The following is a 27,250-nucleotide window of genomic DNA, read 5'->3' as shown; positions in this document are numbered from 1 at the left end:
GAAGGTAAAAGGTAGAAGGTGAGGATGTTTCTGGGTTGAGGAAAGAGATGGATTCTGGTATCAGATTTACAGATGGACCTAAATCCTTGAGGATCTGCTGAGATCCTGTTGGACTTTAAGGATGGGATCATGGTTGTAGGGTTTGTATGTAAAGGTGTTGGCAGAGACCTACAGTAACATCGCCTCTATGATTCATTTCCAGTGTCATGGAGTCTTTGTCTCCAGGAAGGATTATAAAGTCTGGATTGATTTTCTGGTTTGGATAGGTGTGTGATCCACTCTTCCTCTTCCCCTCCCCCCACCCTCTTGTGGGCATTCTCAGCTGCCTCCCGCACCTCTCTCTCTCTCTCTCTGTCTCTCTCTCTCTCTCTCTCTCTCTCTCTCTCTCTCTTCCATCATTCCCCCTTTTCTTCTCCCCTCCCTGGCTCCATCTTCACCTTTCTAATCTTTCCTCTCCTCCCCTCCACCAACCCCACTCTCTTCCTCCCTTACATATTCTATCCTCTGAACTTCAACCTTGTGCAGCTGCTGAGACATCTGTTAAAAGACCTCCCGCACTCTGTCCCACTATCCCCCCTTGCCTCACACATCCATATCCCCTCCACATCTTTATCTGCCCAGTACTACTCTTAGTAATTGATAATCAATAATCAGTCTCACTGAACTTTGGGAGTGCACATTTGTGAATTTGTTTGGTTGTTTGTGTGAATGTGTGTACTTTTACCAGGAAAAGAACGAGAGCTCAAAAACTAATCTGAGTCCTATTTTGTTCTTTTTTTATTTTTTTAATGTTCTCACAATTTAGGTATAAACTCACAATTGATCTAACCATAGGTAGTTCTGCAGATGGTCTGCAGTGAAAGAACTACTACGCTTACCTTCTCGTTTATCCTTTCGTATCACGATAGTGTTTCCAGTTTTATTTTCCATTTCAATTAATAAATTGAGTTCAATATCTTTTTGGGTATCTGGATCCTCCTATGACAATGACAAACAATGGTTAACTGTAAGATTATAACAAATTATACAATTAACTGACAATCTTTTGGATATCAGAGTAGAGTTCTACTGAAACGTTAAGTCTCAAGCAACAAACACAAATGACCAATATAAAATGATCTCTAACAAATATTACAGTTTATAGGGTAAAAAGACTATAACACTTGTAACTACTTGGAATGGGGGGAGGGGGGTTAACCAATTAAACTTTTACATATGACAACTAGATGGGTTGAGATATGCAGCTGCTGTGCTGTGCCGTTAATTCTGACATGATTTGCACACTTACACACACACACACACACACACACTTAGTCCTACAGGAGTCAATATCATTGTATGCATGAATTAGTTAATTTTAAACATTATTTCCGTTTTTAATTAATATGACACTCTGGTTCCTTTTGTTAAAGATCTGTCTATGAATAAACAACTGAATAAAAAGCTAACAAACATGAGCTTTATCACTTTAGTCAAAGTAGCATTCAACTCCTCCACCACTGTAACTATATTCTAATTGTAATGGCAGCATACTTTATATTAAATAAACCATTCCTTTTCCATGAAATTGGGATGATCTTTAGAGCTTGGTTTATTCATTCTTTCAGCAGGAATAAGGTAAGGAGATTAGGATTTTTATCTAATGACTAGTAATGTCACCCAAGATGGAACTTAAGCTTGGGTGGCACAAGGATGAAGAAAGAAATCAATCATGCTCTTTTCAAACAAACTACGCTGATGATCAAATTAATTTCTTCAAGGAACCCAACAAAAATTTAGGTCTGTAGACAGGTATTTGAACCTATTTCTCCAATGCAGCACTTTACCCGCTGCACCAATTTGATTGACCTAGTCAATGAGAAATCGTGTAAATGGTATGGCGAGAATGGTAATATAGTAAAAAGATGGAAGAGTAGAGAAAATTACTTAAAGTAAAGGAACATGTGTGAAATGCTCATTTGGCAGTTAAAGAGAAGTGTATGAAATGGTCAACTGCTTAAAAATATACAACAGTAGAAAAGAGAAGGAGAGAGAAAGGCATGGAACATGATCCACATGGAACAAAAATGAAATAAATGTGGTGGAGGAAGTGGACCTGCCAACATCATAACGGCAATAAAAAACTATATCACAGAAATAATGGTAGAAAGACAGTATGACAAAATCTTCAAAAAAATACAAATAAGTTACGAAAAGAAATGTAAGACACTAACAGGTGAGTAGGAAAGGTGGAGTGGGAGGAAGGGTATCAAGTTATTAATGAAAATGGGATGGGTGAGAACAGAAGAAATTGAAATCTTATATCAATGGTAAATATTCATGCAAGCTGCATTGAATGAGCTAGTTGATGAGAATAGAGACAGGTTGGGTGACAGGACCATGAGTATCTCTCTCTCTCTCTCTCTCTCTCTCTCTCTCTCTCTCTCTCTCTCTCCATTCTCCCACTTTTTAACTCACTTTTTTCCTCTATGTATTTATTATTTACTACTATTTCGTATTATTTGTTAGGTTTAAACTTCTCATTAATGGAGTGCTTGTGTAGATATGACTGTAGAAATTGTTGACAACACAGATTCAAATTTCTTGGAATTGAATGCAACAATAAGGGTCCCATGAAGTATTAAATAAATGGAATATGTGATATCTGAAGTCTAACTAGTATGACTGGTAAAAGGTATTTTTTCCAGCGATCAGTCAATTTGATTAATTTTTTGTACACAATATTTCATTGTCTGATGTAGTCGTCTTCAATAGGTTTTCAAAGCAATGCTTAGAAACTTGCTTGCCACTTCAAGTACTCCCATCAGGCTGTATACTTAACTGCTTACATTCCAATATTTAAACTCGTTTTGGACACCTGGCACTCATTATTCCATAAGATGTACATTTGTTTTACAGTACATGTGCTTTTGCCACATATATCTCTTCATTAAGTTTCACTGTGGTTGATGTTATAACCAGAGAAAATTTATGTTTAAGAGTGCCAAATGCTAACATTTCCAGATTGAAATTTTCATCACTGTTGAATTTCCTGACAAACCTATTGCAATAACTCATCTATTATGCTGTCCCAGAAGCTTTGAGTTTTTGCCATTACACAGTGTTTCAGATATATTTATCCATTGTCACAAGACTATATCTTCTTTATGAATTATGGTAGACACTTGGAGTGAATTTTAAGTTACACATCAAAACTAAAAGTTAACCTGAGCACCAATGTGGAGAAAAATCTTGTCACAAAATTTTAACCCTAGATAACAGATAAGGTGCCAGTAGGAACCAAAATTACCAATGATTTGTAAGTCAACAACACACAATTTTTAAACTAAAGAAACTTGGTGCCACGCACCCTGATTGGCTGTGGGAGTGCCCTGTTATTGGATGCTCTGGACAATGCATGACAGGGAATGGGGAATGCTTTGCGTGCCAGAGATTGCAATGTATCCAAGGCAGCCCGCACGCTTGGTGGTAGTGCACCAGTCTTCCACTCTGCGGGCCTGGGGGTGAATCCACCAGGATCCTGACACAAACCCTTCAACAGCTGTTAGTTCAAGTACATAAAGTCTTTTACAAATTGTGTCAGCCTTGAAAAGGGCCTTTTTTGTAGCTGGGACTTGGTTTACTTAAATCAGGTGCTCTAACCGGTGACCCTGTGTCACTACACAAGCTTGGTACTGTCAAACAGTGTTTTGGTAAACTCTTTCAAAGTTCCTGACACTGCCCTGATGTGATTGGCAGCATGTTAAATGCAATCCATTAATTCCTCTTCATTTGTACTTTGTTTGTGTCTGGGTGGGTGAACTAGAACCTTGAAGTGTCCCCACAGGAAAAAGTACGGTGGCGTGTGGTCTGGTGCTAGCAGGAAGCATGTCCTCTGAGTACCTCTGCCAATTACCCAGCTGCCAAAGAGTTCATTTAAATATCTGTGCAGAGCACAATTGTCATGTGCAGGCACCCCATCATGCTGCAACCACATGCGTAGCCATATGTCCAGGAGAACATCTTCCAGCAGGCTGGGTAGAGTTTCTTGCAAAAAGTGAAGGTAATTTGCCCCAATAAGTCATGGAGGTAGACGGACCAGCCCTAACAGATGGTCACCCACAATGCCTCCCCAAATGATAAGCGAAAATCATTCCTGGTGTCTGTGGATGTACACGTTGTGAGGATTTCTCCTTGCCCAGTAATGAATGTTTTGAGTATTGTAATTGGTAAACACCTCAATGTGAGGGAAGACAGGATCTCATGCAACACCTCACAAAAACCACTGACAAAACGCTAGCTTGTGTTCATAGTCCACCACAGGATTTAGGTCTTTGACAGGGTGGAAACCAAATGGATGCTAGAATGAGATTTTCACTTTGCAGTGGAGTGTGCGTTGATATGAAACTTCCTGGTAGATTAAAACTTTGTGCGAAACTGAGACTCAAACTCAGGACCTTTGCCTTTTGTGGGCAAGTGCTCTGCCATCTGAGCTACCCAAGCATGACTTGTGCCCCATCCTCACAGCTTTACTTCCACCAGTACCTTGTCTCCTACTTTCCAAACTTCACAGAAGCTCTCCTGCAAACCTTGAAGAACTAGCACTCCTGGAAGAAAGGATGCTGTGGAGACTTGGCTTAGCCTCAGCCTGGGGGATGTTTCCAGAATGTGATTTTCACCCTGCAGCAGAGTTTGTGCTGATATCCTTTCTTCCAGGAGTGCTAGTTCTGCAAGGTTCACAGGAGAGCTTCTGTGAAGTTTGGAAAGTAGGAGATGAGGTACTGGCAGAAGAAAAGCTGTGAGGATGGGACGTGAGTTGTGCTTGGGTAGCTCAGATGGTAGAGCACTTACCCATGAAAGGCAAAGGTCCCGAGTTCAAGTCTCGGTCCAGCACACTGTTTTAATCTGCCAGGAAGATTAAATGTGTGCTGGCTGTCATCCCTCAAAACCTCCCAGACTAAGCCATGAGTGATCCCCATGTCATGTCCAACCACTGGAGTATTTGTCGTAGGTGCTTTCTCAAAGTGTTTGAGAACAGTCTCTTCAAATGCAGCATCCCATCATGTTTGAGGTCTTCCAGCATCACTATTATATCTCACTAATGAGCCTGTTTCACCAAGTCACCAGTGAACTCAGTGAACTGCTGTAAACATTTGTGGATATGGGTGGTGTCTTGCCGCGTACCGTTCCTCATACAACCATCGAGCTTCATGTGCATTACCATTGGCTAGTCCATAAACAAAAACCATATCTCACTGTTCTTGAAATGAATACTGTGCCACCATGCTTACTGTATGACTAAATTGCAGGTGATGTGTGTGTGATCCAAAGTGGAGCTTAAGTGTGAATACCTCTGATGTGAGGTGGAGACAAACAGCAAGACCTATTCGACATGTGTGTGTATCATGCTGGGGCAGAGATGGGGCAAGGGACATCTGTATGTGTGAATTGACAACATAACACTGCCCATCAACCAAGGAATGGCAACAGGGCAATCCAACAGCCAATCGAAGCATTGTCAACCTACACAACATTAGTAATTTTGATTCCTCCTGGCATCAGCTATCCAGGGTTAAAATTTTGTGATAAAATTCTCTCTGTCTCTGTCTCTCTCTCACTCTCTCTCTCTCTCTCTCTCTCTCTCTCTCTCTCTCTCTCTCTCTCTCTCTCTCTCTGTGTGTGTGTGTGTGTGTGTGTGTGTGTGTGTGTGTGTGTGTGTGTGTGTGTGTGTAATATAGAAAGAATAGTTTGCTATTCACCATGTAGAGGAGTCACTGAACTGCAGACAGGAGTAATAAAAAAGAATGCTAGAAATATTTCAACTTTTCAAAAATGTCCTTCTTCAGAAACAGAAAACACTCACACATTACACAACAATAAAAAAAACACACACACACAGTCCTCCAAAGGCCTGTCCCACATAACAGCTCTTTCCAAAGACCTTACCTTTTGCTCCACTTACAAATTCAAATGCACTGTGTTTTTTAAAGAAATTCCCTCCTTATCCCAGACCCTACATTGGAAACACTCTTTTACTGACAACCCCACTACTCAGACTTTATACTAAACCAGTACTGAATTCTGGCTGACTCAGTTTACTCCTCCATCCAATCCTCCAAATCACCATCTATTAATTATTTCCTAACCTTAAAAATTTCCTCACCATGATTCTCCAAATTCCTCAACAGGGAAACCAACCTCACATCCACAGAAAGAACCACATCCCACCATCTAAAGATTGATCCCAGCTTTATAATTCTACCTGCCAAAAAAGGCTCCACCACTGTTGTTGTGGACCACATGCATTACCTGGAAGAAGGACTCTGTCAGCTGTCACATATCTCCACCTACAAGTCCTGCCATAGTGACTCCATTCCAGAAATCCAGCATGATATCCAGTCCCTCTAAAAATCCTTAAGTCCATCCCAGAACCTCTCCCATGCATCTCTCTCTCTCTCTCTCTCCTCATTACACCCATTCCCACAGTACTACCTTTTACATGCTTCCTCAAGTTCGTAAACCCTACCATCCAGGACACCCCTTATGGCTGTTTATTGTGTTCTCACACAGAGAATTCCTGTCCTGTAGCCTTTTTCCCACAACCTACCCTCCTATATGAAAGGCATAAATCATTTCCTTCACCGACTCTCCACCGTTACTGTTCCCTTACCATATGGCACTCTGCTCAGCTCTGTTGATGCCATCTCCCCTATACCAACATCCTTCATTCTCATGACTCTAACAATAATGGACACCAACTCCACCAACATCCTCCAGACTACGAAACCAATACCTCATTCTTCACACTTTACCAACTATATCCCGACACACAACTACTTCTCTGCTGGGGGAAAGGTATATTAACAAACGTGCAGCATAGCCATATGCATCCACATGGTGCACTCCTATGTCAACCTTTCTATGGGCTGACTAAAGGAAAATCTTCCTAGACTCCCAAAACCCCAATTCAAACCCTGTGTTTGGTTTAGGTTCATACATGTCATCTTTGTGATCTGGTCTCAGGGCAAAGACTGCCTATCCTCATTCCTCCATAAACTCAACACCTCCTCTCCCGTCTGCCTCACCTCAACCTTCTGAAACCAATGTTCCACCTTCCTGGACATTGACTCCAACTCTTTCATGGCTCCTTCCATACTTCTGTCCATATTAAACCCACTAGCCACCAACAGTACCTGCATTTTGACAGCTGTCATGCCTTCCACACCAAAAAACCTCTCCTATATGGACCCACAACACACCCAGTATGCTGAAGTTCTCACGAGGGCCTTCACAGACAGACACTAGCCCCCAAACCTAGTCCACAATAAGATTTTTTGTGCCATATCCTTACACAACCCTAACCCTCCGACCACACTCAAGAATCAATTATAAAGGAGTGCACCCCTCATCACCCAAAATCACCCTCGACTTGAGCAACTGAATCTTCACCAAGGCTTTGATTATCTCTCATCATACCTTGAAACGAGTGACATTCTACCAAAGAGCCTTCCCACCCCTTCTAAAGTGATATTCTGTTGCCCACCCAACCTAAACGTCCTAGTCCATCCCTATGCCACTCCCAGTCCCAGTTCCTTGTCATTCAGCTCATATCCCTGGGACAGACCCAGGTGTAAGACCTACCCAATCCACCCATACAGCACTTGTCACTGTATTCAAGTCAAAGGCTTATCCTACCCCATCAGAGGCAGAGCCACCTGTGAGAGCAGCCATGTTGTGTATCAAAAACACTGTTTCAATCACTGCATAGCTATTTATGTTGGTGTGACAAGCAAAGAGCTGTCAGAATGGCCACCATCAAACTGCAGTCAAAAATAAAGTTGACTTCTCAGTAACACAATATGAAGGTGAGCACAACACGCTGTTTCACAACCAAGCCATCTGTATCCTTACTGCCACCACCAGTTGAACTAGGCAGATAAGAGTAATCCTTGCAACACAACTTTTACTTCCGTAATATATCTGTCTCCGTCTCTAGTAACCTCCTGTCCTCAAACCCTCCACCCATCAGTTTCACCTTCCTCTGTCCTATCATTCCTCCCAATTAATACCTCCATGTCACTTTCACTTTATGCTGCTCCCACCCAGCTCTGACCCTTGCATCACATGCTTAGCCCATACACCTGCCACCCCTCCCCTCCCTCCCACATTTCTAGCCAGAAAAATGGCTTCCTCCCTCTGAGCTGCTATCTACCCACCCCCAACCACTCTTCCTGATGCCAACCTCTCTCTCTTCTACCCAACTGACCCCCCCCCCCCCCCGCCCCCCCCCCACTACTCCCACTCCATCCAGTCCACCTGCCAAACTGCAATCACAGTATTGTGCATCCAGATGGTACTATGTATGTGTAGGGTCATAGGTGCGTGTGTGTGTGGGTGGGTGCGTGGGTGGCTGCGCAACTGCGCATTAGCATGCACATGCATGTCTCCTGGCTAAATAAAGGATTGATTCAGAAAGCTGTCTAGTTTCCTTTCCCTAGCTCAAGAAAGGGTTGATTCTGAAAGCAGTCATTTTTTTTTCCTCTTTTGTGTGTGTTTGTTGATGACACAATGCTTCCCCTATTTGCACAGTGGTTTCTTTTATTCTTGCAGTGTTTTTTAAAAAGATAACATTACTGTATACCTAAATCAGATATTTTTTTCACTGGTCATTTTCAGTTAAGATACCTGTATCATTTTGTAAAAAAGTATGTATGAATAACAAACTAACTACCTAAATTTAAAACCATTTCTCAACTACTACCACAGACATGCTTGTAGATAACGAAACACTAGATGAGTTTCTGAGGCTGTTACTTTGGTCTTGCATTTTCTGTCTTCAACTTTTTGTTGAACATCAGGAAGAGTGACTACAGCAAAATAATGTAGCTTCTCAAGAGGAGATGGCCATAGACTACCTGCTGAGAGCGATGATGTAACGTTGCATGATGACAGCTTGGCTGATCTGAGTGGAAATGAGAATTTGGAAAGCAAAAACAAAAAACAACATAACTTCCAAAACTTGTAGTGAACAAAGAAGTAAGTGTAGCTGTGGAACTGTTGCTTCCCAGGAAAACTACTTTCTGAGTTATGTCACTTGTTAGAATTTTTGTAAGGAAAAGAAATAAAATATCTGCTATGTAGCTGAGTATTATGGCCACTCATACAGTGATTTGTCATTTTCAACTGTAAGTCAGCAGTGAGAAATTCCAGTGAAATGGTGAATGCCTATAGGTATAATGCTCCTGCATGTGGGACTCTGAAGAAGATGTTTCATTGTGTTCACACAAACCTGGAAGACACAACAATAAGTGTGATGGAGTGTCTCTCATGAATAAACCATGTACTGAAAAGAAGCAGAGAGCTGCTGTGGTGAATAATATAACTGTGCATATGGTGATTCATCACTTCTTTCTGTAAGAAAATTTATGACAAAATGGAGATTGTGCACTGCTGAGGACAGTCCTCCAGCGTATGAGTCTGTGGAGAAGTGGAAAAGATTGTTCCAGTGTGGTCACACATATCTAGAAGACACACAAAGATGTTGCAGATGGTCTCTGATGGTGGAACTAATCAAGAGACATCTCAGTACTTTAACTAATGACAATAATGTTGCTTAAATTTAGCTGAATGCCAATTATGAATGATTACTCAGTTAAACTAACTGATAAGGGTACAGGTGTTTCAAAAATCCTCTGAAATATCAAAAAACATATCTGTACCCTTACATTGGCTGCTCTTGTAATTAAGTAATCATGGGAATCTGTAGCTAACTTATTCAAATTCAAGAGAATAAGTAGTGTATCGACAATACAATTTCAACAACTGGATCTGTGTTTGGAGAAATTCATACGAAATTTTAACATAAAATGAGAGTAACATCCTCAAAATAATAACCCATCACAGGTATTAAGAAATTGAAATATTGACATACATTCAAGTCTCGCATAGAGAAAAATTAGAAACTTTTGTTTTGGTATGGGGGTTAAACATCAACATACCACGCCATATTACTCTAACCACTCCTTTGCAGAAAGAATCAATAAAAATTTCTGGGTGGCTCTCATTTCCTGTTATCACCGGAACCAAACAGAATGGGATGAGACATTGAATTGGCTCACTTATGCTTTCAACATGGCTTTCGAAAATAATGCCTGCCACCGGAGATGAATCACTGTGATTTTCTTCTATGTTATCTATGGTTGGAGCTTTTGCTAGTTGGTGGCGCAGAATGTGGTATGGCTTGTATTGCCCATCTGAACACTCCTGCACATTTGACATTTGCTTATGTGCCTAATTTATGGGGGATTGATGATCTGTCGCCCTTTAAAATTTCTCCTGCTATCATCTGGAACAAGGGCAGAAAGCATAAAACAACATAAGAGTGGCATGTCTTACAAGTGAGCACCATTATAATAATAAAAGGCAACCTTGTAATTTCCAGCCTGGTGACAAGGTGTTCCTCAAGAATTTGACTGCAATGAGTATGGCTTGCACAAATATTTCAAAGAAATTGTTGCCCCACTTTAGAGGACACTTTATTATTCAGTGTTTCCACACTCCAGTTATGGTACAACTGCAGGACAACAAGAGTGAGAAGGCTGCGCAAGCCCATATCTTCCACACTGGGCCCTATAATGGGTAAGCAGCTGAAGTTAATTTTCATTCCTTTCCTTTGGGGGTACGCAGAAGTTTTGTGGGTGGGGGAGGGAGAGAGAGAGATTATGCTACACAGTCATCATTCTAGCAGTTTGAATTTGTGCATCCATCCACCTGACAGCAAACTTGGGTGGCGCTGGCCAGCAAATCACCTCTGCGTTGTAGTCAGAGTGTCCTCCCTGAGAAATGAGGAGTGCCTGGGGCAAGCAAATAGTGGAAGTTGGCTCTGTGAATAACTTATCATAAAATCTCCTGTTTGTGAGCCACTTACGTGGTGTATGGTAGTATGGCACCGGAGCATGGAGTGTCAAATATGTTTTTCTTTTGGGTACACAGTACCAGCTGGCAGTAGTGAACTGTAGATTCCACGTAGTTCTTTGAATTATCCACCTAAAGGAATTTTTTTATTATGCCTGTGGTGCTGATAATGCAAAATCAGACATTATGTGTTGAAAGAACTTACCAAACGAAAGCGCTGGCATCGACGTGCCAGCGCTTTCGTTTGGTAAGTCACATCATCTTTGTTTTTAGATATGTGACTTGAATTTTTAGATATATTTTTCCCACGTGGAATGTTTCCCTCTATTAATTTATATATGTATAATTTTATATATATAATTTTGTGGTGCACTGATGTTAAAATGTTTCACTGTGAGAGTTTTTTATGTTGCTGTAGCCATCAGTCAGATTTTCCCAAGTGTGCCCTCTAGGATGATACTGGGTGATGCTTGCAGATGCATTTGCATTGTGATCCATTACTGAACCCTTTAGTTTCATTGTGTATCCATGTGCTCACTTTTTATGTAGAATCGGGCTAAGTAGTGCAAGATGGTCTGATTGTATTACCAACAGCCAACATTTGGAACTGCTTAAACTGCTGAACAGTCAGCACTCCAAATCAAATAGCACTGGGTGCTACACATTTTGTGCAGCACCTATCAAAGCAGAACAAGGTTAGTGTTGTTTGAGTCTGATAAAAATTGGTCTCATGAAGTGTGGCCCTTTTAGTTGTTCCATCATGTCATGTCACTTTTTGTGACTGGTCTGGTTTGCCAAAGTTACAGAAAGTTGTGGTCTGTCCATTTATTCTATTTTGTTCACTGCAGTGTGGACTGGCAGTGTTGCTTTACATCCTTATATGAGAACATGTGTTGTCTGTGCAAAAGGTGATCCAATTTTGCTAAATTATTGAAGTGTTAGCATCTGGCCCCACATGGGCAAATCAGTGAAAGTATTCCGTGTAATCACACCATTGGACAAGGTGTTACTGGTACCTCAAAGGGACACCTCTTTAATCTTAGTGGTGGTGCACCATGGTAATTTAAGTTATTGCACTTACTTACTTTTTTTTTTTTTTTAAGATAATTTAAATCAGAAGTAAGGCTGTTAATACTGCTGAATAATTTGTTTGGGTTTTGAGATTTTGGACTGTAACAAATTAAAGCATAATGCTGCAAGATAAGACAGTGCACTGGGCATTAGTAATTGTGCTGTACATGGATGGTTTGTAGTAGTTGAGGTCAAGTGTGTGTGTGTATATCTGTTGTATTTGGTTTATGTGTACTGTGAGTGATTCTTGCCCATGGGACCAAAGTAATTCAACTCTGATTTTATTTCTGATACGTTTTATTAACTGATGTTTTATGGAGTACAGCTTTTATTAATGATTGGATATACTTTAAAGACATAATTTCAATCAGTCTGTCAGGATAGATGTTTTAAAATTTTTGTTGAGACCTTATAGGAAATGAAACTGTTTTAATTATTTGAATCCAATTTTAACTATCTGCAGTACATACATAGGCTGCATGTATCACTGTTGGGTTAACTACTGTTCACTGTGGTTAAAGGCTCTGGGAACATTGTAAGTGGGCAATTACCTTATACCTGTTTTAGTTCCTGGCTGAGATCAGTACTTATGACTGGAAAAAACGTGATGTCTGGCTTGGACCCAATGGTCCTGCAACCATGAGAGCAGCAGCCCTGTAGCCTGCCAGGAGTACTAGCTTCATCTAAGGAATGTTTTTGTTAATAAATGATATTCAGCTCAGTCTCATCAGTTATTTACCCCAGCCCCTCCCTCCCACCATAAAAAATCCTGCACAAAGGTACAGGTGTTTTACAAAACCACTGAAATACAGGTGGAAACATTGAGACTGCGCCAGGACATGGAAGTTTTCAAGCAAATGAACACATTCAATGAATGCTGGGTTCATCATTGTGACTCAGGAAAAGAATCCTGTATGAAAAACCTCACACTTATGTATTGTGATGTAATATTGCTCATTTTTCACATTTAAGATTTCAAAATCTTACCACTTCCAATTTACTCACCACATCAAGTATCTAGCAAAATATTTCTTCCTGAAACCTGAACAAATTACTGTGTGGACATAATTTGTCATTGATGATGAGGTGGTTGACATAGAAAACTTTATCTGTAGATAAGCTGAGGTCTCCCACATTCAATGTACATGAGCAGTTAGACATCACAGGAGAAAGTGTGTAAATTTGGACGGATCTTATGTAAATAATGACTAATAAATCTGCAGAAAGTCAGAAGTCTACCTTTTATTATTTTATTCCTAGAGCAGTGAACTCTATAAATGCTGTTCAGAGCAGAAATAATTCACTAGGAAATTCCATATTCCACCAGACAGTGTATCTACTGGGTTCTGTGCCTTTTTCTGTTACAGCAATTTCAACTGTGTTTCAGGACAATTGGTACTAATATCTATTTTACTCAGCTTTGCAATGATACAATAATTAATTATCTTTACTGTGGATGAAGGAACATTTGAAAATACGAGTCACCAATTTCACTTTTCTTGTTATTTCAGTTATTGTCTGAAAACAAATTTTGATGCCACAAGCAGGATAAGATATAACTAAGAATTCTAGCAATAAGATTTTATAACATTAATTATGGAAGACTTAATGTATTGTACTCCCAGCAACCAAGTAAACTCAGATTAATATATGCTTATCAGTTGAAACAGGTACTGTTTCTTAAGAAGCTTCTCATAACATATCATGGTAAGACATTCTTTAACGCCAGGCAGAGAGAGAGTGAGTGAGAGAGAGAGAAAGAGAGAGATTTTTATTTACTGAATAGTTGAAAATGAATTAGATGAAATCAAGCTTTATTGTTAACATTTTTATGATATTACATTTTATAGCTATACTACATTGCATAGGAATAGCTGTGATTTTTACCTTGATAAATATGTCAATGTATGTGTTTTTTGATGAATGTCCTGCAAATTGTAGCTTCTGATTAAATTCATGACTGCTCATTTGCTTATCTACAAATGCTTGATCATATTTTGTATCCACTTTCAGCTTCAAGTTGACTGCTGTATAAAACCACATACAGTGATAAGATTTTTGAAATTAAATCTGTAAAGGTATTAATTAAATGCCTTGCAAAATTGTATAAGGCACTTATGAAATTTACCTGATATTATTTTGATGTGCTTAAAATTAACATCTTAATATGTAGCATTATCTTTTCATTTAACATGTGAAATATATAATTAACATTTCAGACACTCATTTTACATCACTCTTTCTGTGACTGAAGGTTCAAATGTGAGGGAAATTTGAATTCAATGAATTCCCCATAACTTCTCTGTACAGCCATAAGAACACTAAAAAATGTATTACAAAGCATTCAGCTCCACAGCTTTTCCAGAAGGTAGTGAGTATCTGCATTATTCCAAACTGTCACTTTATTTGTAATTTATGGTTATTCAAGAAACATGTCATATGTAACATGTTTAACATTTAAAGAATATAAGAAGAATTTAAAGAACATAAAAAGGCAGAACAATTTCTACTTATATGCTGCCAGAAGTAAAATAATTTTTTGCAAGGCTGAAAGAAACTCAGAACGCTACAGTCATTAAATATATCAAGCCTTAGGAACCCAGTATCAGAAGCTAACTATAGATAATTTAGGGAAACTATAAGAGAAAACATAATGGCACAATATGTACTTATAAGAAGAAATATGGGTGAAACCTAGGATAATTTTCACAGAGAGATTCTGACTAAAGCTATTGTTCAAAATTTAAGGTTGTTCTTCTCCTGTGTAAGGCCAATTAACTGCTGTGAGGCTCCTATGTAAGGTCAATTCACAGCTGTGGGGTTAACATTTATTTTACTATTTATTTTATAATATCAACCAATTTTGTATTTACAGTTTCATCCCTCTTGTTTTCTATTTCGTTTGAGTGATGATTTATGTCATGTTACATTTCCTAATAAGAATACAGCTGTATTCACTTTTGAAATTAGTAACCAAGGTACCTTTACCACAATTTGATAATCACATAACAAATGTGCCAGTTGTATTTATACTGAAATAATTCATTGCAAACAACATCATCTGCACCATGTATATTGAGTTCATGTTCAAATCACATACAATGCACAGCTATTATCATAATTAAATTTTGGGCATTACTGAAGTAGAAGCAGCTCCACTGCTGCTGTATGTGAGGCACATAGGCATGCAAGCATGAAAGAGCTGATAGGTACTTTAATGAGTAATCTTATTTGTACACTGCAAGACAGGTGGGCCGTGCAATTTTGGTGACATTGTGGAAAGGACATGTAATTATAAGCTGGCCTGCAAACTATTCCACATCATGGAGATCTACAGTATTGTTTTCAACATGCCCAGGATCCTCCTCACTCCAGGTGACATAGTGCTAGCTCAAGTTCACACTGCTGAAAGGGGTAAACAGTGTCAGAGAAGCAGGACATGGACTTCATACATGAGCCTCCAGAGGGCATATCCATGGATGTTGTAGAACTCTGACACTGTAACTCAAGGCAAAATAAAATATATCATATCTTGCAGCTGAGTTTTTGTATACACCCTTGGTCAGCACCTCCTCCTCCACAACCTGCCACTTGACCACCCCTACACTACTCCTACACCACAGTCACCCCACTCACTCTGGATTGCAATAGAATGGTGTCAGAAGTACCTGAGGACATTGTCTGGTGTTTGATGCCACCACAGTTGACTTCCACACAGCACAGCTTCATGACCATAGCGTGCACTTTCATCAAACAGTGGTGTGTGTGAATGGAATAGTGGTTTTTGTGGTTGTTATCTCTGTTTTACATACATAAGACAGATTCTAACTGTGTGATTGGGAATTATGTTTGTGCAGCCACAGAAACCAGCCAATCCTTTGCAATTCTGTGGTAATACAAAAGAATATGATTTATGACCTGTGAAATGAGGTCAGTGTAATTTGCCAGGGCATTCTCCCAGATATTTACTTAACCACTGATTGCAATTGACAATACAAAATCGTGGTAACTTGAGAAGTGTTCAATTTCATGTGTTAGTGACACCACTATTATAAGAGTACAAACAGACACCTCCATCAAGCAGATGTAACTAATTGTTCACACAAAATTTAATGGCATTTTGTTGTCACTTAATGTGAGCACATTGAGACAAGAATGCTGACTTATTTATTTACAAACAAACTATTATTTCTATTTACTGTAAATGATCTGAGTCTTAATGAATGATCACACGTTTTTTTTAATTTAAATACTATTGAAATGTTTTAGTTTAGTCACATCACAACTGTAGATGTTAAGAATGAAGTATTTTTGTTGGGGACAGCTTTCAGCCAATGGAGAAGCAGGTAGTGGCAGAATGACACTGGAGTCAAGTGAAGAGAGACGTTTGCAGAGGTGAACTCAAGAGAATGATTCAGGTCTCGTTTATGTTTGTCCTTGTAAAAGGCAGACCTGACTATCATACAGTGTGTTTTTCGGTCAAACAGGTGGTAAATTCTGGGTGGTGAATCACCACTACAAGACTTTAAGTTTTGAGACACTTTTATGTTAATTCTGGAAAAAAGCAGACCTGTCTGTGGCAATGTGCACGATTCAGTCATATAAGTGATTGATTCTTGGCAATGAATGGCCACTATGATATTCTTTCTCTGACTGCAATACGGAAATGTGAATTGACAGGTTATGAACTTCTACTCGTTATCTCACATTTGTTAATTTGTAACCATTATGTTGAAATTTAAATTGTTTTGAACTTCTGAATATTTCATGTATTGTGGCCACAAAATGGACTTAGTTTTCCTGCATCTTGGCTGACTGTTTAGCTTGGGGATTCTGCTGCCATTCTTATAATGCTTGCAGTGCAACTTTATTGCATTTGATTATGCTATTTTCTGTCCGCACCATAACTGGATATAAAGGACCACTTTCCCTTTATCTGAGTTTTACTTTCTTGAATAAACATTATTCAAGATATTATTCTATATCAATTGTATATGTTTATTAGGGCCCTTTTTATTAATGATTCATTTATCTTTTATCTTATATGTTTTTTTTTATTTCATTAATTCACAACTCTAACCAATGCATAGGCTATTTGACTGCAGTATCACATCTTCCGGTTATTGTTTACTGTGAGGTAGCTGCTAAAGTGCGCGTCATATATCTTGGCGGCCGAGTTTAGGTTCGTTCTGCGCATCTGACGTCATAAAACACAGTCAGCCAATGAACAGAGAATGACGTTGCCGAATCTCGAATGCAGTGCAGAGCACGGACGAGTCTCTTCAGTTTTAGAAACGTTCAGTCATAAATACAGTAATAGAACAAAAGCAATGTCTTGATAGCAGACTTTCTTTTATAGAAAGTTTGGAAAAAGCATTCTTTATACCAATTGCTTCATATTCTATTAATTAATTAAACCAAACAAGCAATAAGACTCCTAATTCAGGCGATAGCAAGGAAAGGTGTTTGTTTGAATCTCACGAACTGCTTTTTCGCAATAAAGAACAGCGGTAATTGTTTATTTCCTATTGTACTTCGACGAAGCGTGAGTAATTCATAGTCATACCAACAGTGTTTATAAGTAGTTGCGTGAGCTGTTAGAGTCCTTATGGAGTTACACTGTTCGATGAGCCGATGTAGTCGTAAAAATAAAAAAAAATAAAAAAAAAGATGTAGCGGAACGGTTAAGGTGTTGGGCTGCCAAGTGAAAAGTTACGAGTTCAAACCTCGTGCGGTGCTTAATATTTTCTTTATTTAAAAACAATATTGGAGTGCCATACTTCACGATTTTTATTCGTTTGAATGAAATTTCTAGTGCTTTGCCTCTTCATTAACTTTTTCGCTGCTGCAGACACGTGCTCCCCGCATTCCGCGCTGTGCGCGATTTTGTCATCACTGCACTTCTCGCCTGTGCAGACACATGGTGTTCCCATTGCTTTGACACACTTATCATTCGATTTCACAAAAACTATTTGGCCAAAAAATTAGATTTTTACACGTCTTCTTGACTGATACCTTCCCCCCATAAATGACTTAATTTTGTTTTGATGTGTAGCATTAAATGTAGTAAACCATTGCACGAAATTTTGAAGAGTTTGCAGAGGTAAAAGTCCATAGCGTATACTTTCCGTATGGTCGATTTTAGTTGCCACAATGTTGAGAATGAAATGTGGACAAGATACCTAAATTTCATATAATATTTACTGTATAACAATGTCTCATTTAAGTACCACATAGGTGTCGTATGTAATATTGAGAAATATTCCGTCTTTCGCGACTATAATAAAAGTTTTATTTACACAGGGCGCGTTTGGCTTTATTTTAAAGTGAAAGGTGAAAAGGTATGGCACATACACAATGGTATTCATGTTCTATTTCTTGTTTTTGTTCCACAGTCGCAGTTTTACCAATGATATTGGAATATATCCCTCTTCTGCAACTGTAATAAGCGACTTATTTAGACCAGATGCGTTTCTCTCTTTTGAAGCATCATAAGAGGACTGTATTTTGTGTCCTCCATTGCCAAGTCACCTTTCGTAGTTTTGTGCTGTGGTAGCACAATATTCAACGTTTGTGTTGGCTCATCAGTGTTTTAGCAAATAAATGCTGTTTGTGTGTGCCACACACAAAATTATATTTGACATAGCTCTGAGCACTTCACTGCCAGACGGTATATTCTAGTCCTAATGTTTTTGTAAGTCCACAGTTTTGTTTAATGTATTTTGTCTACTTCCTTTTGAGTGCTTTAAAATAAAGCCAAACGTGCCCAGTGTAAGTAAAACTTTTGTTACATTCGCGAAAGGCGGAATATTTCTGAATATTACATACGACACTTATGTGGTACTTAAATTAAATATATAGGTATCTTGTCCACATTTCATTCTCAACATTGTGGCAACTAAAATCGACCATCCGGAAAGTATACTCTATGGACTTTACCTCTGCAAACTCTTCAAAATTTCGTGCAATGGCTTACTATATTTAATGCTGCATAATAACTGCGTTGAACATCGAAACAAAATTAAGTCATTTATGGGGGGAAGGTATCAGTCAAGAAGATAGGTAAAAATCTAATTTTTGAGCCAAATAGTTTTTGTGGAATCGAATGATAAAGAGTGTCAAAGCAGTCGGAACACAATGTGTCTGCACAGGCGAGCAGTGCAGTGACAAAATCGCCCACAGCGCGGAATGCAGGGAGCACGTCTTTGTAGCAGCGAAAGGGTTAATGCGGCCGTGGTGGCTTTACTTCATGAACTGCGCGCTCCCCCCTAAACGTAAGCTAGCGATCTATGCTATACTATGGCGCTGCTTCTCTTGGCGCGTGAGTCGTGTGCAACTGGCAACGCAGCAATCTCCCGCGTCTAGGTGGGCATGCGCGAGCCGTCAAGATAAAAGAATTGAACTATAGGCATGAAAGGAGACATGCACAGCTTGGCCTACGACATTATCAAGTTATTCTTTTCAAACAGAGCCATGCATATCCCAATTACCTAAACCATGAGTAACATCTGGTATATTTGCAATTGGTTTGTTCATGTGGGATGCTGCTTAGAGAGCAACTGCTCAGCAGAAAACCATTAGGTAACACTGGATTTTCATCAAGTATGCCTCAATTTTCCTCCCCACTTTCCTCTAATTGATAAGTCTGCCCATCCAAAAAAGACAGTCAACAGTCATCTTCCCAGGGAAGGGCATGATCAAACCAGCTGTGGGTGGATATAATTAAGCAGTATGTTGCTCATCTAATTCCAATTCTTCCCCCCCCCCCCCCCCCCTAGCTGCAAGAACATTACCCAAGTCTGCATTATCTGCATGTGGAGTCTTTGGGTTAAGTAAAAATATATTTTCTGGAGGGAATGCAGCATTTTAAGCAATGGACAGACATGGCTCAAGTAAGTTATGGTTACTGCGTAATCTTATGGTTAGACTTTCTGATAATGCTGCATGCCAAAATTGGTATTTAGCAACATGCAACTAAACTTTGAGGGACTACAGTCCAGCTAGGGGAGACAGTCAGCAGTTAAATATGGATGCCAGGTGCATCAATCTTAATGGGCAAACCACTCGAACTCCAGTCAACAAAACTAAGGATTAATTTGGTTTCTGCTGTGCTGCAAGGTACCAGGAAGTTGATCCGGGTAAATGTAGGAGCAGAATGGCCTGTTAATGCATTGTGTTAGTAGAACCACTGGCAGAAAGTAAATTATTAACACACATCATGTTGCTTTGTAAGCAGAAGAATAGTATATGTATGGAAGGAACTGTATGGGAAATTAGTAGCCATTAATTTAGAAAAATTTGCTGCTGATGGAGTACAGCTCACCAAAGGAATGTCGGTACCTAATTTGGAGGTCTAAGATGATGCAGGTAGGAACTTGGAGAGTCTGCAGCAGGGTAGTACACAAACTGACAATAGAACTGCATTTTTTAGGAAGTTGGAGCATCTTAGAGATATGAACAGATTGGAGATGGAGAAATTATAGTCTAAAGTTGAGAATTTTTTTTTTCCTTGAGGACCTTTACTAGCAATACCTACAACACAACATCAAATTCCTACAGGAACTGATTTCTGGTATATCACAGAACTTACTGTATACTGAGATGTTTGCAACCAGTACTAGAAGAGTTCATTTATCAACAGCTAGCAGATGCGATAATAGAGGAAAGTGGGGTGTTAGAGGAAAGTACTAGTACATGGAGTGCAACTATGGTAGTTGTGCCAAAAAGTCTCCAGATGAAATCAAAAGATATGGATTCTGTTGTGACTACAGAATCTTCACAACAAAACCATAAACAATCCATATCCAATCGAAAACATTATAGAAATTACTTTATATCTGAGGAATGGGTGCCACCAAATAGGGGAATACCTGGAGGACCATCCAAAAGCAGCGTTCTTGGTCTCCTGTGGTGATTTTCAGTATCATAGGATGCTGGGTGCAGTACTGAGGGGACTGAAACCTCACCTCACCAGTACATGGTATACTTAGATGATACAACAGTTTCTGTGAAGGATACTGCAGAGCATACACAACATTTGCAAGAGGTTTTCAGAAGTTTACAACCAGCGAATTTAACATTAACAATGGAAAATTTTCTCTTTTCATTGAAATAAGTTACATGTTCAGGGAATGTTAGGTCAAGATGGATCCAAGGTTGTTATAGGCAGTATGGAAATTTCCAGTTCCTAATAATGTACCAAGGAGTTATGGTCTTTTTCTGGGTTATAGAATTATTATAGAAAATTCATAAAAAAGGTTTATAGATTTAACAGCACCAATTACACAACTATCAAAAGGGGACTAAAGCTAACGAATGTCATGTTGCATCCGAGAAGTTACAAGGAGAATTAACATCTACTTGAGTAATAGCTTTCAGGACTACTAGAAAGTGTTTATCTTGTCAACCACACTTTTAATGAAGCTATTGGGCATGTTCTCAGTCAGTTAGTAAACAGAGAGGAGCATCCAGTAGCATATGTCTATAGGCAGTTGAACAGAGTACGGAGCTACCCCACAACAGAAAAAGAGATGTTTAGTGTGACATATGGAATCACCGATTCCCTTGTTATTTGTATGGAAAAAAGTTTAAAGTGGTAACTGACCATACAGCTCTAGGGATTTTTGAGGATTATGGAGCCTTCTAGTAAGCTGACTAAATGAGCATCTGATGTTAGGGCTGAATTCATACACTTGTCTGGTAAGAGACATACATATGTGGACAGTTCAAGCCAGAAAGCAGCATTAATTCAGACACTCGGTCACAACCTATCACGATGGCTAGCAGCACAATGGGCTGACATGGAGTGTAAACAGTATTTGTTGCAGCCATTATTCCCTGCTGGGAAAGGTTGTAAAACAATGAGGATGGAGCAGCGGGTAGTAGTGTCAGTGAAATTAAAAGATGAAGCACTGAAATAAGCTCATGACTACATATTGTCAGACCATGGGGGTTGTAGGAAAATGAACAGACAAGTATCAGAAGATGTGGATACCATGGGTGCAGTAGGTAGATATGAGCCTTAAGTTAATACCACTGCAGAAGTTACCAGGAGCAATGGAACCCATTAAAATTATTGAGCTGGATGTCTTTGGACGATTCAACAGGACTCATGCTGGAAATCAAGTTGTGTTAAGTATTATAGAGAAGTTTTTTGGATATATGGAAATGACTGCAATCCCTAACCAACAGGCAGCAATGGTAGCGCAAGCACTGGACAACAGCTGGTGCTCAAATTTGGAGTGCAGAAACTCTGATCAGTGATCAGGGGACAAATGTAATGTCAGAGCTGTTAATTCAGCTGTTTAATTTGCTAAAGGCTAGGAAGTTAAGGATAAGGACACTGCCCCATCAGGCTCATGGTAGTATGGAGTGGGTACACTGGATAGCAGGAAGGATATTGACTAATCATATGAATGCACATCATAATGATTGGGACACATATTTATCCTTCTTTGCAGGCATGCATAATTAAAAAGTCCATTCTGTGACAGGATTATCACCACATGAAGTAGTTTATGGGAGTCACATGCTGACATTTGGTAAAATAAAGCCAAGGATTGGCAAGGACCGACACTCTGTCAAGCATTTTGCCAAAACAGTGAGGGAAATTTGGAAGCATATTAACGGAGCAACCACTGGGCAGATTACCACAATATAAAATCAGTCAGTGGGTAATATTATCCAAAAGGTAAGAACAGTCCATATCAGATAGTGAATGTCAAGCTTCACTTACTGACTTGTACAATTATTGTTCATGGTGCATGTATAAAGTTATTTCAGGGTCCTTCAGATGACCTGATGTGAGTGTAATCAGCCTCTGAGGGTAAAGCTGTGGGTAGTAGGAAGAAGAGTAAGCACAGAAACCTTATATGACCTGTATAGGAGATTCTGTATAGATTAAGACCAGGGAAGTAGGACAGAGTAGTTTTTATTAGTCTTGGAATGTACATTTTATTTAGAAGCATAAGCAATAAGCATATCAGTTGAGGATGAGGATGGGAGGAAGAATTTTTGTCCATGTTGTGTGTAGTGTTCTACTTCCATGTTCATTTGTGTGTAAGTTAGGTATTTTTCTACATGACAGCAGACCTTTCAAAGGGAGAAGGGGAGTGATGGGAGTTCCCTGTTCCTGAGTTGCTGGAGTTTGAAGTAAAGATGGGGGGTGTCCTTACCTATGTAATTTTACACTTCTTCACCAGGTGTGGAGTAGGTGTGCTTTGGATGCTACCATTGGAAACTGGAGTACGTTCCACATGGCAAGGGAATGTAGTACCCACAAGCCATCACTGGCCACTGATGCCAATGCTGAACATGGGGGAAATTTGTAATGAGGTGAGGCATGTGGAAGATGTGTTTATGGAATTATGGAGGGTTATCCCAGCTAGCACTCAAGCTTATTTCAAGGTGGATATTGAGTTTAGGTTCAGCTGAAAATTCAAGATTGAAAAATCAGCCTGTTACACAGCTTATTTCAAGGTGGATATTGAGTTTAGGTTCAGTTGAAAATTCAAGATTGAAAAATCAACCTGTTACACAGTTTACATCAAGCTGTAAAAATTTAGCTTGAATTAAAATAATTTTCCCAAGCTTGAAATAAACTGTAATTTCCCTGGAAGCCTGTACAGCAGATGTGCACGCAGCATAGCTTCCATAGACGTCCACAGGAAGCGCCATAAGCGTTTATAAGCCTTGCACTGACTCTGCTAGGTTTACGGCCATTTTACTTTTGTGATGCGCATTAATGATTGTTGTGAAGTTTGTTTTATACTGGAAAATAGTTCGGTAAGTGTGTGGCGTCTCCTGCCTTACTGCTACACCGGGTCTGAAGAGGATATATAGTGTATTACAGGTACGTTGGTGCATTTTTCTCTAGTGGTACGTTAATATTACCAATGTTAAATATTATTACGTAACGTAAAGAAATATCATATTCTTTTATGTAGAAAAATTGAGCCTGGATGAAAGTGAAATGGATTACCAGTTAAGAATACATATTACAAGTTGTTCAGCAAAAAGAGGTCATTTTAAACTAGCTCTCTAGTACGTGGCACCAATAAATTAAAACTTAATGTTATTTTACCTTTTTAAAATCTCGCCTTTTTTGTTCTTTTACATTTCAGTTCCACAGAACTGGTAATTTCTTAAATTCATTTCGATTTCATCTTTTATTTCATTTTGATTCAGTTTTACTCACCAAAAAATAATTGTGGGTAGAATAAGAGTCTACATTTTTCTAAACAGTAGATTCCTTATAAGCTTACAGTATGAGGTGTATATGATTTCAAGTAATTGTTTCTTTATAATTCAGATTAAATGGCCCTGAAACTGTTAGAAATAGTGATGTGTGGCTTCTTCATGAAGTCATCGCAAAATTACCCAAATGTCATCTTTACTTTAAAAATTTCAAACAAAAAGTTACTTCAAATTACTTTAAAACTCTTTGGAATGAAGTCATCAGAAGCAGCTGCTTACTCAGTGACGTTTATACTAGTTAATGATTCTTACTACATCAGTGAGTTTGAAGTTATTTTGCTAATCTGGGGTATAAATTATATTTAGGTTGATCAGTTTCAACTTTTTACATTTTTTATGTTTAGGTATGGCTAACATTTTCTTTTACCTGTTACAGGATCATTATACCGGCAGAAGCCAGGGATATTTGATCCTTCTCTGGTCTGTGTGCTGGGGCTGGAGGGGCTCCAGAATAATTAAATTTTAAAATAAAACAATTTTAAACACTTTGAAAATAAAATTTTTTAAACGTACATGTCTTGATAATTCTTTTCACACAATTTCCATTCTGATATTTATTTAATTAATTAGGTTCAATAAATTCAGATTAATAATTATATAGCTTAAAACAAGCTGTAAATACCACGCTGTATTCCACATGTGTAGATACAGCTGAAGCCAAACTTGATAAGTCAAGCTTGAAATATAGCTTGAACTCTGCCAACTTTGATGTTTGTTTCAAGCTTGAATCCAACTAACAGGCCTGAATATTCCAGCTTTCATCAAGCTTATATACTTGAACTTTACATCTGGAAACAAGTTTGAAACCGGCTTACTGTGCTATCTGGGATGGAAGGAAAAGATAAGCTGAAGGAAACAAGAAATGGGTATGGTAAGATGTACCAGTCATATGAGTACTGCAAGGACAAATGCAGCAGCTAGTGAGAATAGACCACACAAGGTATGGCAACAAAAGCAAAGTTACTAGGTGCAGAGGGTAGGTTATTAAAAACAGTTTTTGGGACTACTCCTCTATGTGATCCTCTATCACATCAGATACCAAGGGATTGATTATCCATTCATACATCAGTAAGTACCAATGATGCAAGAAGCATGATACTGTAACAAGAGAGTTGTATTGGCAGTATATAACTAACTGTGATTTGAAAGACAAGGAATTTTGAATGGTATTGAAATAAGCATTGTTGCTTAAAGTAAAAGATTCTGTAAGTTCACAATGAGGGGCTATTCTTGCAAACAGTTGTTTAATGTTTTGGAGGATTAAAGTTTAAGAGGTAACTCAAATAAGAATGGAGGTTTTAAGTAGTAGCATAAGGGTGGATGAATGTGTTGGTGGGTTGAAAATGTACGTGCCCCACCTGGGAAGCTCTGCTGCTTAATGTAATAGGAAAATTGTAAATAAACTACATTTTAATTTTGTGTGTGAAGTCTTCTGTTGCAGACTGGCCATAGATACAGACCAAGGGTCAGGGTATTCCCAAACAGGGGAGGTATGTAATTCTGTTGCTACATTTTTAAGGTTACTGATTTAAAACAGCTTCATTGCAGCCATGTGCGAAGCAAGCAGCATGCACAGCAGTGCTCATATGTAATTTCACTGCCAAGACTATTTGTACACTGCAAGGTGGCAAGGCTAGATTGCACAATTGTGATGACATCACAGAAAGGCTGTGCAACTAGAAGCTGGCCTGTGAAATACCTCCACACCATTGAGACATAGGGGTGCTGATCAGAATGAATCTGGAAGTATTGTATTGCCACAAAATGTGTGCTTTTAACCACTACAAATACTCTGTAGTTCTAGTACAGTGATGCTCAGTCTCGCAGCACCCTTCACAACATCAGGTCCACATAAATTTCCATCATACTATTTTACAGCCAGCAGTTTCCAATGGTCAGTCAACTCCATCAGACCTGCTCACGGAACTAAGTGGACTTAGAACTACAAAATGGATGAACTGACTGTCAGGCACCATGGCAACACCAAAATCCAGCCTTGAAGGGAAGCATTTCAAGCCAGGGTGACATAGTCACCATCCTTCTGCACCAGGGCAAGCTTCAACCCAAGAGCAATGCACTTCTAAGAGAATTCAGTGGATATATACATTGATAGCACTGCGCACTCTGGACCACATAGTGCTAACTCAGGCACACATTGCTGAGTGGAGTAAACAATGTCACTAAAGCAGGATGTGGATGTCAAATAGCTGTCCTGCCGCTTCAACTTGCTGACATCATTAGCACTGCCAGTGGACCATGCACCTACAGACATCATCACAGTACTCTGATGTTATAACTCAAGATGAAATAAAATACATTGCATCTTGCAGCACAGCTTTTCTAACCACCCCTAACCAACACCGCGTCCTCCACAACCTGCCACTGTCACCCCTGCATCATTGTGGCCCCACTCACCCCATCTCACTATAGCGCTATAACAAATGAGCCTAACCAGACCACAAGTGTGATACTCAAAACAGCCAGTGTAAAAGCCACCATTGTTTTTGTAGAACTACCCATTGCTACTGTTTGGGTAACTTGAAAGCCAGTTTATTCACACACACATTTAGCATCTGATCAGCTTAAGTAGATGATGAAGTACTTGAAGATTTGCAGTGAGACAAAATGTTTTTGTATCAACTAAATTACTGACATATTAAACTAAAGTAGCATCCTTTATAGTAAGAGCACACATAGTGATGATGAACAAAGAGAAAACTGACGTACATCTCTCAGAACTAGAAATTTTATCTTAAAGCGTGCTGAAACTAAATGCAAGCATGCAAAACCTTTCCAACAGTATAGTTGTATTGGGGCTATCCTCAGTTATCAAGAGGTTGCAGAGGTCTATGGTATACTAGCACTACCATGCTCTAAGGACAAATATAATGTGACCAAAAGAGTATTGATTAGTCAATTAATCCAGTTATGGATTAAAGAATTATGAAAAGACTACTAACATAACAACTCTTAGACTGTACCACTGCAAATTACTCAAACAGCTCTACATATTATTTGGAAATATTGTAAA

General features: G+C 39.0%; 1 protein-coding gene across 1 annotated transcript in view; it reads right to left on the bottom strand.

Annotated features, from left to right (window-relative positions):
- LOC126260591 (integrin alpha-PS5-like) overlaps window positions 1-27,250 on the bottom strand; it is a 563,809-nt gene that overhangs the window by 167,898 nt on the left and 368,661 nt on the right. Inside the window, exons 13-14 of the mRNA XM_049957927.1 lie at window positions 13,852-13,991; window positions 879-978 (exon numbers count right to left, since the gene is read on the bottom strand). Of these exons, the coding sequence (XP_049813884.1) occupies window positions 879-978; window positions 13,852-13,991 (240 nt within the window). The remainder of the gene's footprint in view (window positions 1-878; window positions 979-13,851; window positions 13,992-27,250) is intronic.

The sequence above is a fragment of the Schistocerca nitens genome, chromosome 5 (assembly GCF_023898315.1).
Source record: "Schistocerca nitens isolate TAMUIC-IGC-003100 chromosome 5, iqSchNite1.1, whole genome shotgun sequence".
NCBI lineage: Eukaryota > Metazoa > Arthropoda > Insecta > Orthoptera > Acrididae > Schistocerca > Schistocerca nitens.
Note: the sequence above shows the minus strand (reverse complement) of the source record. Positions and strands in the feature narration are given on the sequence as shown.